The 16,028-nt window shown below is 35.0% G+C and overlaps 1 protein-coding gene across 2 annotated transcripts; it reads right to left on the bottom strand.

The window, feature by feature from the left end:
- Nucleotides 1-2,522: 2,522 nt before the first annotated feature.
- LOC106054227 (uncharacterized) lies at nucleotides 2,523-15,725 on the bottom strand. 2 transcript variants are annotated; one of them, XM_056024651.1, is made up of 7 exons: nucleotides 15,489-15,725; nucleotides 14,343-14,707; nucleotides 11,983-12,091; nucleotides 10,814-10,858; nucleotides 10,304-10,378; nucleotides 8,460-8,688; nucleotides 2,523-4,256 (listed from the first exon to the last, which is right to left on the bottom strand). In XM_056024651.1, the coding sequence occupies exons 2-7, from the start codon at nucleotides 14,642-14,644 to the stop codon at nucleotides 2,716-2,718; spliced, it is 2,301 nt and encodes a 766-aa protein (XP_055880626.1). In that variant the 5' UTR covers nucleotides 14,645-14,707; nucleotides 15,489-15,725; the 3' UTR covers nucleotides 2,523-2,715. The 2 variants fall into 2 exon arrangements, with proteins under 2 accessions (XP_055880626.1, XP_055880627.1); XM_056024652.1 differs by having other exon boundaries at nucleotides 15,515-15,725.
- Between the last annotated feature and the right edge of the window lie 303 nt (nucleotides 15,726-16,028).

Below are 16,028 nucleotides of genomic sequence, written 5' to 3'. Positions count from 1 at the left end.
CGTCCTAAGTGCAGACCAAAACTTCTTGTTGCTCGCGGCACATTTGTAATATTTTGTTGTAGGCTACTGCAGAGATATCTTTTGACACAATGTTTAAACTTGACCTAACAATAATTTATAAGCAAAATATGTAGGTCACAGCGCATCCACGGGAAATACTGCATTCCTCACTGATCTTCGGACTTGGAGACTAGCCTTATTATTATTATTATTGTTAGGTCATAGCCTAAACCTAGAGAAGAAAATGAGATGATACATTCAAAAAATAATCAGCGATGCGTTTGTTTTTAATATATATTTTTTTCAACGTATAATTAATACATTTAATGTAGTAGTATTCTATAGAAGGCATCCAAGTCTAAGGCTCCTCAAACGCTACCATCAAAGTGCCTTCGCTCCAAAAATGGGCATACGCTGGCAGAGCTACATTACAAATAACCATGTTCTGCTGGAGGCTGGTGTGGACAGTATTGAAGCACTACTTACCATTCGACAACTGCGCTGGGGTCGGACACTTATCCCAATCTTACTGGTGAGCTTATAGGAGGCTGGCAGACATCTGTGACCCCCCCGTAAGTACTATAAAGATCAACTCAGGCGCCATTTTGCCCTCACTGGCATAGAGAAAAGTAGCTGGCAGCAGATGGCCTCTGACAGAGACAGTTGGAGAGGTCTTACAAAGGCCGCGGGGCATACATTTGAAGCCCAAAAGAAAAGCTCTCGTAGAAGACAGTTGCAGAAGACGCAAAGAAAACTTTAACATTGACCACTGGAGGACAACAGCTCTCTCTGCATCAGATGTGCAGGTCGCAACGAGATTTTGCCAAGTCAGAGAAACACGGCACTCATCCTTGATCTTCGGAACCGAAGTCATTGCCTATATATTTATTTTAAATTCCCACAAATACAGTACTAATCATTTTAAATAATGTACACATTTTATTTTTCAGTTTTACAAATTAGCGATTGAAAACAAAAGCAATATTATAAAGATTTTTTTTTTATTCCGATCAAAATAAGGTTTAAATTGAAAGACTTGATAATAAAAATCTCATAAATTGTTTATAAAAGCATAAATTTATCAATTAGCCTATTTTTTTAAAAAAAGGAAATGCATATAATCAAAGGGAGATAACAAAACAAATATTTCAATCAATAAGATTGTGTGAGTTAACTTCTCATATTTATGATTCGTTTTCAATTAAATTGCAGTGGACTTTATTAAAAAAGATCCAACCACAAAAATGTTAATTTATTTGGTATTTAACAAAAACTATTCAAATATACATTGCATTTAGTATTATTTATCTGAGTTCTGGTTCTGATTGTATTAATTCATTGTTTCATTATATTGAAACATATAAAGAAAACCTGTACTGAGATAGTTTCCATATCAGTCATGTTTAACTATTTCACCAATTTTTAATTTAGAAATAATCAAAATTCCAAACAATCAGGCACTTCAGAGGACAAGGCTATGTACAAATCTAAATAAATTCATTCAATCATTAAGGCATAAAAACGAAGCTTCTCCCAACGCATTTATCAATTTAAAAATTGCACCACACTTAATTAAGTAATTCAGTCCACTTTATCTTGTATTCATATCTCAGTGACCTCTTTTGTTTTAAATTCATTCCCCATTAGTTTATAAAGAAGGAAGGCAAGCCCGTCGGACTTCCTTGAGGATGGTGTTGAGCATATAAATAATTTCCACTAAATAATGTCATGATGTTGACAGTCAGTATTACAAAATACTAGTGCTAATACTAAAATAAAATTTTAAAAAAAGATTTTTTTTAGAGTTAAACAAGGGGAAAAAAATTTCAAGTCATTGTAACTTATTCAATTGTTCCTAAATTTATACTGAAAACTAAACAAATTTACTAATTAAAAAGATTAAAAATGTTGCTGTTAAAACATTTATCTGCAGAGTATACATTCTATGTGTGCTATTCAGGACTGGGAAAATATGTCCTTAATAATTGAATTTATTTGCAGACATGCTCTAAATAAATGTCTGTATAGCATCAAAATAAAAATATCTGAAATCACAATTTAAAAACAAAATTTATACGCTTGAACTTTGAAATTCATTTCTGTTCTTGCTGGATGACAGAATGTCTAGGCTTCACTTGACTGTCCACAATCACAATGACATAAACCTTATATTTCATATATGTCTGCAGAACTCAAGTATGAGCTGAGCTAAGGACATGTAGTAAATTTGTAAATATAATTAACTTTAAGTCTTTACCAATCCCACTAAAAAAAAAAAACATCCTTTTCCCTTTTGTCCCGTTCCCAGAGATTATTTGAGAGTGAATTTATTTCCAGCACTAAAATTTGTACAAAAGCTTCACATTGAATGTAAATGTGCCCATGGTAGAGTGCACTGCAAGAGGAGGGGGTAGGAAGAGAACATCAATGTTATTGCAACTGTTATATTTTGTAAAAAATACAAACATGTATAAATTAAATTGTTATTGAAGTTTACAGAGCAGCAGTGCACAACCTGGGGGGGGGGGGGGGGGCATTTACAGGTCACATGTCCACAATGTCGACGAGTTCAACAAAACAGAGCCTCCGCTGTTTTGTTATTCCCTGCGCCAGATAACACTGTGGCACAGACCAGATAAAGCTCATAGGATCTGGCCACATAACTGTGACACAGACCAGATAGGGCCCTTAGGCTCTGTGTCGGGCATTGCTGGTTTAGAGTAAGCACTCATCGAGATGGCTATTTATGACAGAGGCTTCAACCAGCTGGTTACAGACTGGGCAAGGCACAACAGTTTTGTCAGAAGCAGGATGATCAGTTTCCATGTGGCCGTTTGGTTGTTTCTGCCTGGGGAGATCACTCTGCTGGGTAACTGGAACAGATTTGGAGCTTTTTGCTCTCTCTGGGAAAAGATCTCCAAAAGCGTCATCCAGAGTTCTCTTCCTTATCTCCTGACTCTCAGGATGTGAGGCAGAAGCGACTGGAGAACATTTACCTCCCCTGCTTGGCAATGCTGATGTAGAAGTAAATGTTTTACGAATCAAAGACAGATAAGAAGTTCCTTGGTCTGCAGAGCCCAGCCTGTAACCTTGACCTGAAAACTTCAAATCTTCATTTTGTTTGCTACTATTTTGTAACTGTACATTTGAACTAGTAGCAGAGTTTGTTCCCTTGACACCAAAAGTTGAACTAGTTGCTGAGTTTGTTCCCTTGACACCAAAAGTTGAACTAGTAGCAGAGTTTGTTCCCTTGACACCAAAAGTTGAACTAGTAGCAGAGTTTGTTCCCTTGACACCAAAAGTTGAACTAGTTGCTGAGTTTATCCCTATACCAACATCCATTGAACTAGTAGCAGAGTTCATTCCCTTGGCATCAAAAGTCGAAATTTGTTCATTTGTCCTTGATCTGTTATTTTCTGGCTTTGAGGAACGTGGTACTGAATCCGAAACACGAGAACTTGATTGTAAAGTTGCACAGTCACCTGATTTTATTACTGGACTACTTTGTACATCTGTGGATGTCTTTATACGAGTTTGGCACTTTGGGTCCTTGCTCTGCGACTGGTTCCATAGATCATCGTCGGTATCGGAGTCACTAAACCTAAATTTTTTAGTTGTCTTTTTGTGTAAAGGTTTGCTTATAGGCTCACACACGCTCGTAAAGTCTTTTGCAAACTTTGTTTGAACAAACCCTAGAGTGTCCTGGTTAATCTTCAACTGTCCCAATTTTTTAGGCTGGGTATCTTTTATCTTAACGCCATTGTTTTGGTTGGAAACTAATTGGGAAAATATCTTATGCATGCTTTTATCCTCAGTACTTCTCGGTTTTAAGTTACTGTCTTTTAAGTTGGCAGAAGGTGAACTGATTGCTGGAGTTTTATTTCCGTCTGTCAAATTATTTCCCGTTTCAGCTTCCAACATCCACGAGTCATCCTCCTGCCAGTCCTCTTCCATGCTTGACGAGTTATTGGTCAAGTCAATCTTATCAACAGGGGCCTTAACTGGCAGCAAACTACCGCTGGCTGAAGGCCGTGGACTAGAGGACGATGTTCCTTTTCTTATCAGAACACCATTCACAATTAGAGCCTTTTGTGTACCATCGTCAGATTTGTCTGGTATAGTTTTGTTTTTCTCAGCATGGAAGTCAGTTCTGCTCGTAGTGGTGAATTCTTTATCCTGAAAGCCTTTGCTGTTATTGAATGTGTTTCCTTTGCCTACAAACGCTCGGATGTCTTGAGATCTGTCTTTAGGTTTGTCTAAAATAGAAATAAAAGTTTAAAAAAATTATTAAATTTTTTAAAATGATTGACTACTAAAACTACATACTGATGACTTATAAACAGTCACTTTAGCTTGACTTAGACTAAATGATAGTATGTAAAGTCATCATCCTCATCATCAAACTCCATTCGAGTGAGGCCTGAGAGGCTCAAAATCCTCTCTTGCAAAAGCCCTGGACAGAAACCAGCATTGCACATAGGACACAATGCACTTGTCACTTCTGAGACCTGTCAAGATGGAAATCTGCCATCCTGGGGCAGCGAAAAAGAATTCGAATAGTACTGCAGTAGATATGCATAACCTTTTATATGTCCCGGCAGTATCCAATGTAGACGACTATCCAATTCTTCTCTCGGGAGTAGCAACAGCAATAAAAGCATTTGCAACAAACAAACCCCATTTGGGCAGTTGTTTGAGACAAACATCTATAAAAAAGCTAACAAGATCCTCGAAATAAAGAATCACCCTTTGTGTCAGGATTTTGTGATTTTACCATCACAAAAGAGATACAAGACACCGATAGCAAAGACAAACAGACACAAACACTCTTTTGTTCCCCTGGCAATCAAATCATTAAATAAGAACAATCTGGTATAAACTTTGTCACATGTAAATTATGAGTGAGTCTGGTGTGAATGTACACTTTGGTTTCTTATAGTTATAATGTTTTTTGTTTGGTGTAATGCACAAATTGTAAGACAAATTTCCTTACGGATAATAAAGATTATTATTATTATTATGTTAGAAATGAACGAGTAGTCATTCTCTGGCGCTGCCAGGGTCGAGTTTTGCTAAAGAGAAACAAAATTCATCATAGTCCCTTTAACAGTTTCCAATGAGGAATTTTCTGGTGATGTGGCAGGTCTGCAGCAGTACCGCCCTCTGACAGGCAACGAAGATGTTCCTAGGAATGTTAAGGGCCTTGAAGGTGTCTGTGAGGTCAGTTGTTATTATCCCCTCGGTTGATATAACAATGGGGTATATTGTTATTTTGGACAATTTCCATAGACGCTTAATCTCCAAGCCCAGGTTCCCATATTTTCTTTGTTTTTCTATCTCAGTTTTTCTTAAATTATGAGACAGTGGTACGGCGATATCGATAATGGTAGTGTTTTTTTCTTTTTTATCGATGAACAGCAGATCCGGGCGATTGAAATCTACCGTTTTGTCGGTCAGAATAGGCCTATCCCAGTACAGCAGATGTTCAGTAGACTCGAGAACATCTTGCGGAGAGTATTTATAATAAGGGGGAGTGTCCTTACCGATCAATTTGTACGTCAAAGCCAGGTGTTGGTGTATTAACTTTGCAACTTGGTTATGGCGACCTAGGTAGGCTGATTCTGATAGGGCTGGACATCCTGCCATAATGTGTTCAATCGACTCGCCCACATTTCCACATTTTCGGCATTTGTCGACAACATTGAGTTTCAGGATATGCTTCTCATAATTTTTTGTCCTGATTACTCTGTCCTGTATTGCTGTAACAAAGCCTTCAGTTTCAGGGTAGAGATGACCTGCTTTGAGCCATGTTAAGGAAGCAGCCTTGTCGATGTTGTCCCCATGTAATGAAGCCGGAAATTTTCCGTGGAGTGTTTTTTCTTCCCATTGGCGAATCTCATGCCCTACGTCGTCCAAACCGACATTGACATCAGCATTGTGTAGGTTCAGAGGGGTTGCATCGGAGTCGTATTTCCGTAGGAAGGAAACTAATTTGTTGCTGAAGGCGAGCAGTTTTGATCGTATTTTTAAAACTTGCATCTTACACAATTTGAAGGTGTTCTGCAATCCACGACCCCCATCCTTCCTGGGCAGGTATAACCTTATGGTGGAGGACTTGGGGTGTAGGCATCGAAACTTGGTAAGTAATTTTCTAGTGAGTCTGTCAATGTCATGTAGGTCGGTCCATTTGATCACACCGAACGTGTAAAGGAGCACTGGGACGGCCCAGCTGTTTATTGCAGTGATGAAATTACTGCCAGACAGTTTGGTGTTGAGGATTTTATTAACTCTTTGCCTATATTTAACCTCTTTTAATTTCTTATGGTTTATCTTGGCATTCTGGTTTATTCCAAGATATTTATAAATAGAGGCGGAGTTCAATTCCTCGATGCCTTCAAATTCAATGTTGGTGCTCGTTGCCTTGCCCTTTTTAATGCTTATGATGCCACACTTATCCAGGCCAAAAGACATACAGATATCGTCACTAAAGCATTTTACCGTTTTGATTAAGGTGTGTAATATTATTATTATTATTATTATTATTATGAAAAAGGGAACATTGGCAGTTGACAACATTCCTGGTGAACTTCTACAGGCGGGAGGAGAAACCATGATAAACTTTTTATGATTTGCAACAAGTTCTGGCAGTCAGGAGAATGGCCCAAACCCAGGTCCCAATGACTATATGATCTTTATATATCTTCAAGATTTGAACCAAGTGTGTTGGCAATCCCTTAAGACAAACTGAAGTTCATTTCATAAGTCTTTTTTTGGGATACACACTCACCAGGCTAGCTGTGTTTTTCTATGTTTTTCTAAACCCTTATAATTACTGAAAACGACTGAGTATGGATGGCTGCCGGGTCATGTGGTATGAGCCCCAAGCAGTCATCATGATCATCATGGGTTCAACTCTTGCCTTCCACCATCATGGCCTGCTGCCCTGTTGGATATTTGGGCAAGTATTCATTTGAGAAGGAACATCTGAAATTTGGCAATTAAGAAGTAAGCACCTCAACGTTCTATCTGCTGTACCCTTTCAGGAAGTTATTGTGTTATCCCATTTTAAGGTAATAAGCAAAAGTAAGTGCAGTTGTCATGCTCATCCTCAGACTCTATTGGAATAATGGACTGAGAGGCTCAACTTCTCTCTTGCAGAAAGCCATGTAGCAAAAAGTGCAATGCACACAACAAAACACAATGCCCTCAAAACCATTATCAATTATGTGTAGACATGTGTCTGCTATATCTATGCAAGCCTACACTACCTCTGTTTCAATGATCATTGTGTAACTAAGCTCTCCAATCAAAAATAATGACCATTCCTTCAGAAATGAAATTATCCTAGTCCAGACCTTCAGCAAGATGATAGCATAAAACTACATGATAATACGGCCTCCTTCAGTCATGAAGCCACTATGAATCACCTCGTAGAAATGAGAAGAATGCCTGGGCATTAGTTCCCCACGTCCTCCATGCAACTGATGTGTCCAAAAATGTAATGTCCAGGTACAGTTTGGGATAAACAGAATCACAGGTTCTGCCAGGGTGCAGCACTATGCACTGTAAACTGTAACAGTAAGGATAGGGTTAGGGTTGTGATTACTGAGTGCCTGAAGGCAGCACAGAAAAATCTTCTCCTAGATACTGGTCCACAACTGAGATTGGACCAAAGCACTCTGAGCATGTTAAAAGCATGTAAGTAGCGCTATATAAAAGCCATAATTTATTTAAGCTGCCTTATCAAGCATTCAACAAGTCTCAAATTTGAGACAACTGCACAGCAATTAATAAATGAGCAAGGTATTTAAAATGTTGAGCCAATTGTTTCCATTTATTAAACAAGCAAGATGTTTTAAATGTTGAGCCAATTGTTTTCATTAGAAAACAAGCAAGGTGTTTAAAATGTTGAGCCAATTGTTTCCATTTATTAAACAAGCAAGGTGTTTAAAATGTTGAGCCAATTGTTTCCATTTATTAAACAAGCAAGGTGTTTAAAATGTTGAGCCAATTGTTTCCATTTATTAAACAAGCAAGGTATTTAAAATGTTGAGCCAATTGTTTTCATTAGAAAACAAGCAAGGTGTTTAAAATGTTGAGCCAATTGTTTCCATTTATTAAACAAGCAAGGTGTTTAAAATGTTGAGCCAATTGTTTCCATTTATTAAACAAGCAAGGTGTTTAAAATGTTGAGCCAATTGTTTCCATTTATTAAACAAGCAAGGTATTTAAAATGTTGAGCCAATTGTTTTCATTAGAAAACAAGCAAGGTGTTTAAAATGTTGAGCCAATTGTTTCCATTTATTAAACAAGCAAGGTATTTAAAATGTTGAGCCTATTGTTTCCATTTATTAAACAAGCAAGGTATTTAAAATGTTGATCCAATTGTTTCCATTTATTAAACAAGCAAGGTGTTTTAAATGTTGAGCCAATAAGAAAGCATGACCAATTTTACCAACCTTCTTTTTCTTTTTTCTTCTGTCTGTAGCTCTCTGGCTCTTTGATCTTTGTATACTTTCCACCGCAGGTCATCTGATGCTCTGCCCACCACAAATCTCGAGGTGACGGTGCACGGTTCATGGAACGCTTCACATAACCAAAATAAGGTCTTCTGTTCTGACAAGGTCCATCACACCTCCACCAGTGTTGTTGGTAAGACTCCACTTCGTCATGGAAGTTGTGATAGATCTGACACCAAGAACAAATAGAAGCAGAGTGATACACCATTCATGAAAATATATTTATTTATAATATTATTTTGTAAGTTGAAATTATGATTGCATTATTGAACATAAAAACAATAAAACGTTAAAAGCTCTTGTTGGTATCTCTCATGTTTGGTTGTAGAGCTAGACAGTTCAACTTACCCTTGAAGCCATATTAGTTAACTTAATACAGAAACTTGAATGAAGTTTTAAAACTTCTCTTTTTTTTTCACACATAATAACATTGATTTTATTTAACAGATACATACAAGTTTCAGTTTAACAGATACATACAACTCTCAATTTAACAGATACATACAACTCTCAATTTAACAGATACATACAACTTTCAGTTTAACAGATACATACAACTTTCAATTTCATTGTAGAAAAGTTTTAAACAATAATTCTCATCCCATCTGTCCAAGGACTATCGATGACGTAGGAGTGCTGTGACAGTTCACATAACCAAATCCCTCCACTTTTTCCAGTCAGTAGCTGTTCTTAGCAGAATATCAAGATAGAGGCCGGTCCATTCTTTTGTTATCCTGTTAGCTTTTCTTAGGACGACCGTTACTTCATTCTCCCTCCAGTGCATCTTGAAGAATGACTTTTTTCTTAGTCAGTCATCTTACAATATGACCAAACCAGCTCAGCTTTTGTCTCATCACAGCACTGAGGTGATCTTCCTTTTTGCCAGCCAGAGTGTTGACTTGTAAAGTACAAACTCTTTTGTCTGATACCCAGCATTTTTCTGTAACATTTAAGCTTAAACAGGCATTTATCCCTTTTATTGATCCTCCATCTGTTGTTAAATTAAACTACATGATGTCAAATTAAAAAAATATGCTACAAATTAATTTTTATACTACTGCTTTCAACCTGCATCATTCACCCCTTTGTATCCTCTCATCTGCTTTCATCCTACAAAATGTTACATCAAGACACTTGACACACAAACTCAAAGAAAAAGGCACATTTCTTATTCCACATGCTAGAACTAATTCATACAAGTGCTCCTTCTAGTGCCATTAGAGAATGGGATGGGTTGCCTGAATCAGCTAGGAAAACCAACGACTTAGCAGAGTTTTAGTCATTGATTAACATGCATGACTAGATTGTCCCATGACAACTTCTTGCAGCTATTAACATTTTCAACAGGCTTAAAAAAACAAAGTATTACTTTGCACAAAGTATTTGCACACTATTTGACAAAAGCACTTGACTAATAAAGAGAACATCTGGTATTTAATCCAAACAAAAATTGGGAGGGGGTGGGGGGTTTACAGCAGAAATGAAGAAAAATTATTGGCAACCATATTATGAATTGGAGGTGCTATGCGGAACAAGGTCCCGGGTTCAAATCCTGGTGTAGACTGGGATTTTTAATTTCGCGATCTTTGGGCGCCTCTGAGTCCACCCAGCTCTAATGGGTACTTGACATTAATCAAGGAAAAGTACATGACACATGACACCCTTGTTAACATTGGTCCACAGAAACAGATGACCTTTACATCATTTGCACCATAGATCGCAAGGTCTGAAAGGGGGAAACTTTACTTTTTTTTTGATACTATGAATGATTTATAAATACTTACTGATATATTTGCTCCTGTTGCCTTGTTTATTCTATGCATGTGACTCTTGAAATTAGGTCCATGGCCATCATGATCCTAAAAGAAACACAACATAATATTTAAACATCAGGATCCTAATAGAAACATAATATTTAAACATCAGGATCCTAACAGATACACAACATAATATTTAAACATCATAATCCTAACAGATACACAACATAATATTTAAACATCATAATCCTAACAGATACACAACATAATATTTAAACATCATAATCCTAACAGATACACAACATAATATTTAAACATCATAATCCTAACAGATACACAACATAATATTTAAAGATCATGATACCTAACAGATACACAACATAATATTTAAACCAAATAAAAATACCACTATCTTCATATTGTAAAACTTCAACAAAATATTTGCACTAAAGATCTGTCTGCTGAATAGCTTAGGTTTATATTAATCTTATTAAAAAATTGTTTAGTGACAAAATGAGAGAGTGCAAGGGGACTTACTCTGTCATTATCTGTTATGAAAAGGTAAGCGTGGATCATTTCATGCTGATGAAAGAATAATCATTTTCATTAGTTACTGAATTCCTAAAAATGGTAACGAGTTTAATACTAAAATTACCTCTATATAAGATTATATAATAGTTGAATGCTAAATTATTATTTTTAAAAAAAATTTAAAGTTAAACACTAAACATTAGTTCAAACCTATTACTGGGAAACGGCAAAATAAAAAAAAGATCCTTTATAGAAAAAAAAAAAAAAAGTATATCTAAAGGTGAAGAGCTCCATCCTTTAAATATATCTACCAATAATGTACAAATTATTTCCCATATTTGATATCAAACAAATAATTAATTGACTAATTGAGTATTTTTGCTAATTGGTTCATGTTTTGCTGGGTACAATAAACAATTGTTTAAAGTATCAACTTGATCGGGAAATGTGTGATGGAGAAATAGAGTTAACTATTATTTAAGGGGACTAAACCCAACAAATTTAGCCATATCTGTGAATACTGAAGTAATAGTTTCCTTTGTTGCTATTAAACAAAATAATGAATTACCATTAATTAACTATCTAATAGGTTACTTTTTTTTTCAAATTGATTCATGTCTTGTCTATGTCATGAATAATTGTGCGAATTTTCAGCTTGATCTAAGAATGGGTGTGGGAGAAATAATTTGAACACACTTTTTCCCAGACAAACAGACAGACTGACAGAGTGAGTTAATATAATATGTAAAAAAAAAAAAGTCACAATATATACATTACCGTAAGGAATCAAAACATTCATTTTCCACCATTATTAGTACACCAGCTTCCCAACAAACCCAGGACCAAGAACATAAACCTTCTTTATTTTAATTACAATATTCACACACACAAACACCAATCCAAAGACAAGCAATGATGATTATGTAGAGACATTTTTACCTTGGTCGTGGATGTGGTAAAATAGTATAATAATAGGGGTACTAGCTGAGCAGATATGTCGATAGAGAAAAGAGATTGACACAGAGCAGTGAGGTTGATACAGAGCAAATGGATCAGTACAGAGACCTAACATTCATAAAATGTTTTATGTTATCAAGCTCATATTAAAGTCAATACAACAAAAAATATGTAATAAATAGTTTAATACATATAGCAACAATTTTTTTGTTTCTCACCAAAAGCGTCTCAACTAAGTCCTTCCTTGGTCTTAACTTCAACAAAGGCAAACTAAGTCGTACTGAACACAGGCCACCTCGGCCCTCATAGACACAGATTCCAGCACATCTTAAGGATAATAAAAATAGTTAAATAAGTTAAGACTTCAGATAAGCTTTTATTTGTTTGTGTGTGTGTGACTGATTATATAACATCACAATGTCAATGACAGATCATCTAAACCACAATGCGAAATAGAATGTAGTTTAGTTCTAGGTGCTGTTTAAATGAAACTAAAAATAATTTCCGTAACAGAAATGAATAAAGGAACAAAAAAATCACATTTTATTGGATATAATAAAAGAAAGAGAAGGAAACAAAAACTTATAACAGGAAAAATAAAATAAATCTTTAAAAAAAAAAAAAAAAAAAGCAGACTTTTGGAGTAGATAAATCAAATTAAACATTTACAATTAAACACTCTAAAAGGGGAAATAATAATTGTAATTTTGTTTTAATTACACTAATTTTGGTCTGCACTTTCAAGGACATACAATTAAAAAGAACAATGGTAATGTAAACTAAAGTAAAAATATCAGGAAACCCCCCCCCCCTCCTCCTTTCCAATTTACATGTTCTGGTGGCAAGGATCAGCCTCTAGAGTTGTTTGTTTTGCATGTTTTGAATATTCTTTCTAGACTGAAAACACATCCTAACCCTAAGCTGCCAAAGGACAGCAGAGCATGTTTGCAATTAGGGTTTTAAAAATGACCATCAAGACAAGAGTCTAAGTGTATACCACACAGCCAGCAGCTTTGAGATGCAGATGTTTCCAGAGGCCATGAGACGCATTTAGATGTTTCTAGAGGCCATGAAATGCAGATGTTTCCAAAGGCCATGAGATGCAGATGTTTCCAGAGGTCATGAGATGCAGATATTTCCAGAAAGCATGAGATAAAGATGTTTCCAGAGGTCATGACATACCGATCTTTCCAAAGGTCATGAGATAAAGATGTTTCCAGAGGTCATGAGATACAATTGTTTCCAGAGGTCATGACATGCAGATGTTTCCAGAGGTCATGAGATGCAGATGTTTCCAGAGGCCATGAGATGCAGATGTTTCCAGAGGTCATGAGATACAGTTGTTTCCAGAGGTCATGACATACAGATGTTTCCAGACGCCATGACATGCAGATGTTTCCAGGGGTCATGAGATGCAGATGTTTCCAGAGGTCATGACATACAGATGTTTCCAGAGGTCATGACATACAGATGTTTCCAGAGGTCATGACATACAGATGTTTGCTAGTCAATTTAAAAATTCAAAAGCCTAATATATGTGTGGGGACTAGAAACATGAGAAGCGCAAGAATTTCTGCGTGGTCAAGGATTGAAATGTTTTGTAGCTGACCCTTTTGTTAATTGAACAGGCACAGGCGACAATGTATGAGTAAACCAAAAATGTATTTCGATGCTTGATTTTTGTTATAGTTAATAGTTAAATGTTATTGTTAGTTAAATGTTATAGTTAGTTAAATAGTTAAATGTTATAGTTAGTTAAATAGTTAAATGTTATAGTTAGTTAAATAGTTAAATGTTATAGTTAGTTAAATAGTTAAATGTCATAGTTAGTTAAATAGTTAAATGTTATAGTTAGTTAAATAGTTAAATGTTATAGTTAGTTAAATAGTTAAATGTCATAGTTAGTTAAATAGTTAAATGTTATAGTTAGTTAAATAGTTAAATGTTATGGTTAGTTAAAGCTTGTAGAGCAAGACGAGTTTGAATTTAGAGAGAGAGAGTTGGAGACTAAAGCAAGAATTGTTTTCTGGAAATGTATTTGCATTAATAAATATTGAAAGTACTTCAAAATAAGACTTGTCTTTGCAGCTATTCAAGAATAAACTAAATAAATCATCAAAAATAAAAGAATTTACATCATATTTATGTAATGGGTCTTGTTTAGCTGAGGCATCATAAGGCTTAAAATTTGAAGCCTAGAAATGTCAGAAATCTTTTCATACTAGAGGAAGCTTTCAGAGGAAAATGAAACCAGATCTAGATATATTATATATAAAAAGCCAGACCTAGGTGTAAAAAAACAGATCTAGATAGTAGTGTGTAGGAACTGTAAAAATAGAGCATGAGAAATAGTAATATTATAGCTTGGCCATAGCCATAAAAAAAAATCTAATTATATTGCTTTTTTTTAAAAGTTTGGTGCTATTGTTATATTTAATAATGTAAAAATCTGGTGTTTGATAGATCTAATATCTAAGAAACTAGCTAACTACTAATTTGTTCAGTCCACTTAAAGTAAATCTACTTTTATATCTAGAATCTAGATTAGTAGAGATATAGTAATAGATCTAGTACTTACGAAGTCATTCTAGGACTCCATTTCACTTCTATACTTGAAAGGCAACCCCAAAAGAACCTTTTATTGAACTGAAGAAACAGTGTCAATATGTCTGGATTGGGGTCAGACAACTCTAAAGATGGGTCAACAGGAGACACATCATTTCTATAATCATAATCATCAATTTCAGAGACTTGTACATTATTCCTTGTTACTCTAGTTCCACTTCTATGCTCATGGTCTTCCTTTCTTGTAAGATCTTTGAATTCTAGTTCTCTGTTGAACTGTTCTTGCAATAAACGAGCATAAAGAAGGTCATCCATGACTGTCTACAATTTCTTTCTCAATAAATTGAATTCTTTATGATTCAAGATGAGACACAAATTCTGCAAAGAAATAAATAGAATGGAGATCTATTGATTCCAGGTAATAGTAAATATTGTGCTTTTTGCATCCAATGCAGTCCAAAAATCTATATATATTTACACAATTCAATATAAATTGTTGATGTTTTATCTTATCTTCGTATCTTATATTATAATACAGAGATGTTGTGTCATGCAATGATGCATCTAGTCATGCATAGAACATAATTTACTTTTGAAGTAACATCTTGTAACTAGTCGCTTACTAGGACTAGTGTAACAATAGTTATATTATAAGATATTCATAATCATCTAGAGACAGTAGAGATGTCAATGTGCTATCCTGACCTAAGTCACAGTGGTATTTAGTAAGATTTATATAATATAAACTAATAAAGTATAAACAATCAAATGTACTTTTGTAGATTGATCTAGAATAATCTAGATTAATAATTTGTTTTAATTTATGATGATGACATGATTATACTGATGTATCAGTAGATGAGTATATCAAAATCAATGACAATATAGACATAGAGATAGATCTAGACTTCTAGAACACTACACTGACAACAGCTAAGGGCTAAGTGACACTACGGGACACTACGTAACACTGAGACTAAATTAGACTAAGTAAAGTAAGTAGATGTAAAGATGGCACAAGACAAGTCAAGTCAAAAAAAAAAGTCAATACCAAAAACAAAATCGTCATCAATAGTAAAAAAAATATTGACTTTAAAAATTATTAATTATTACATAATCTGCAAAATCATGAATTAGCAATAGTTAGGCCTAGATCTACCTGTAATTAGTGTAATTTGTAATTACCAAATTCAAATATTTTCTAGATTTAGAATTTAGATCTAGAATCTAGACTACTAGAGACACTAGAGTCTGATCTAGATTTGTCAGGGGTATATTATCTAATTTAGATGGTGAATACATAGATATGATTTCTGATTCAATTTTGCTTGGTAACAGTAGTAAAGCTTAATTTGAAAAAGTATTATTATTTGATGATATAATCCTGTTCAATCAAGGGACGTCACTCGCACATACATTCTACTTTCACTTCCTCCTTTGACATTCAATAATTTCGAAATTTAGGTATAAAATTAGATAAAAATATTTTATCATAGACTTATAGAAATACGCGAAATACCATTGACTGATTCAAGACTGACTTAGACGTTAGAAATATCACAAAATCTATGAAACCACCGAACAGATTAGGACCTCGATGAAATCATCATCATCTCATCATCTGTCCCTTGACTTTCGTCGAAGAGGTGCTCAGTGCTGTGACAGTTTCTGAAACCAAATCCTTCCACTTTTCCCGGTC

The sequence above is a fragment of the Biomphalaria glabrata genome, chromosome 3, assembly GCF_947242115.1.
Source record: "Biomphalaria glabrata chromosome 3, xgBioGlab47.1, whole genome shotgun sequence".
NCBI lineage: Eukaryota > Metazoa > Mollusca > Gastropoda > Planorbidae > Biomphalaria > Biomphalaria glabrata.
Note: the sequence above shows the minus strand (reverse complement) of the source record. Positions and strands in the feature narration are given on the sequence as shown.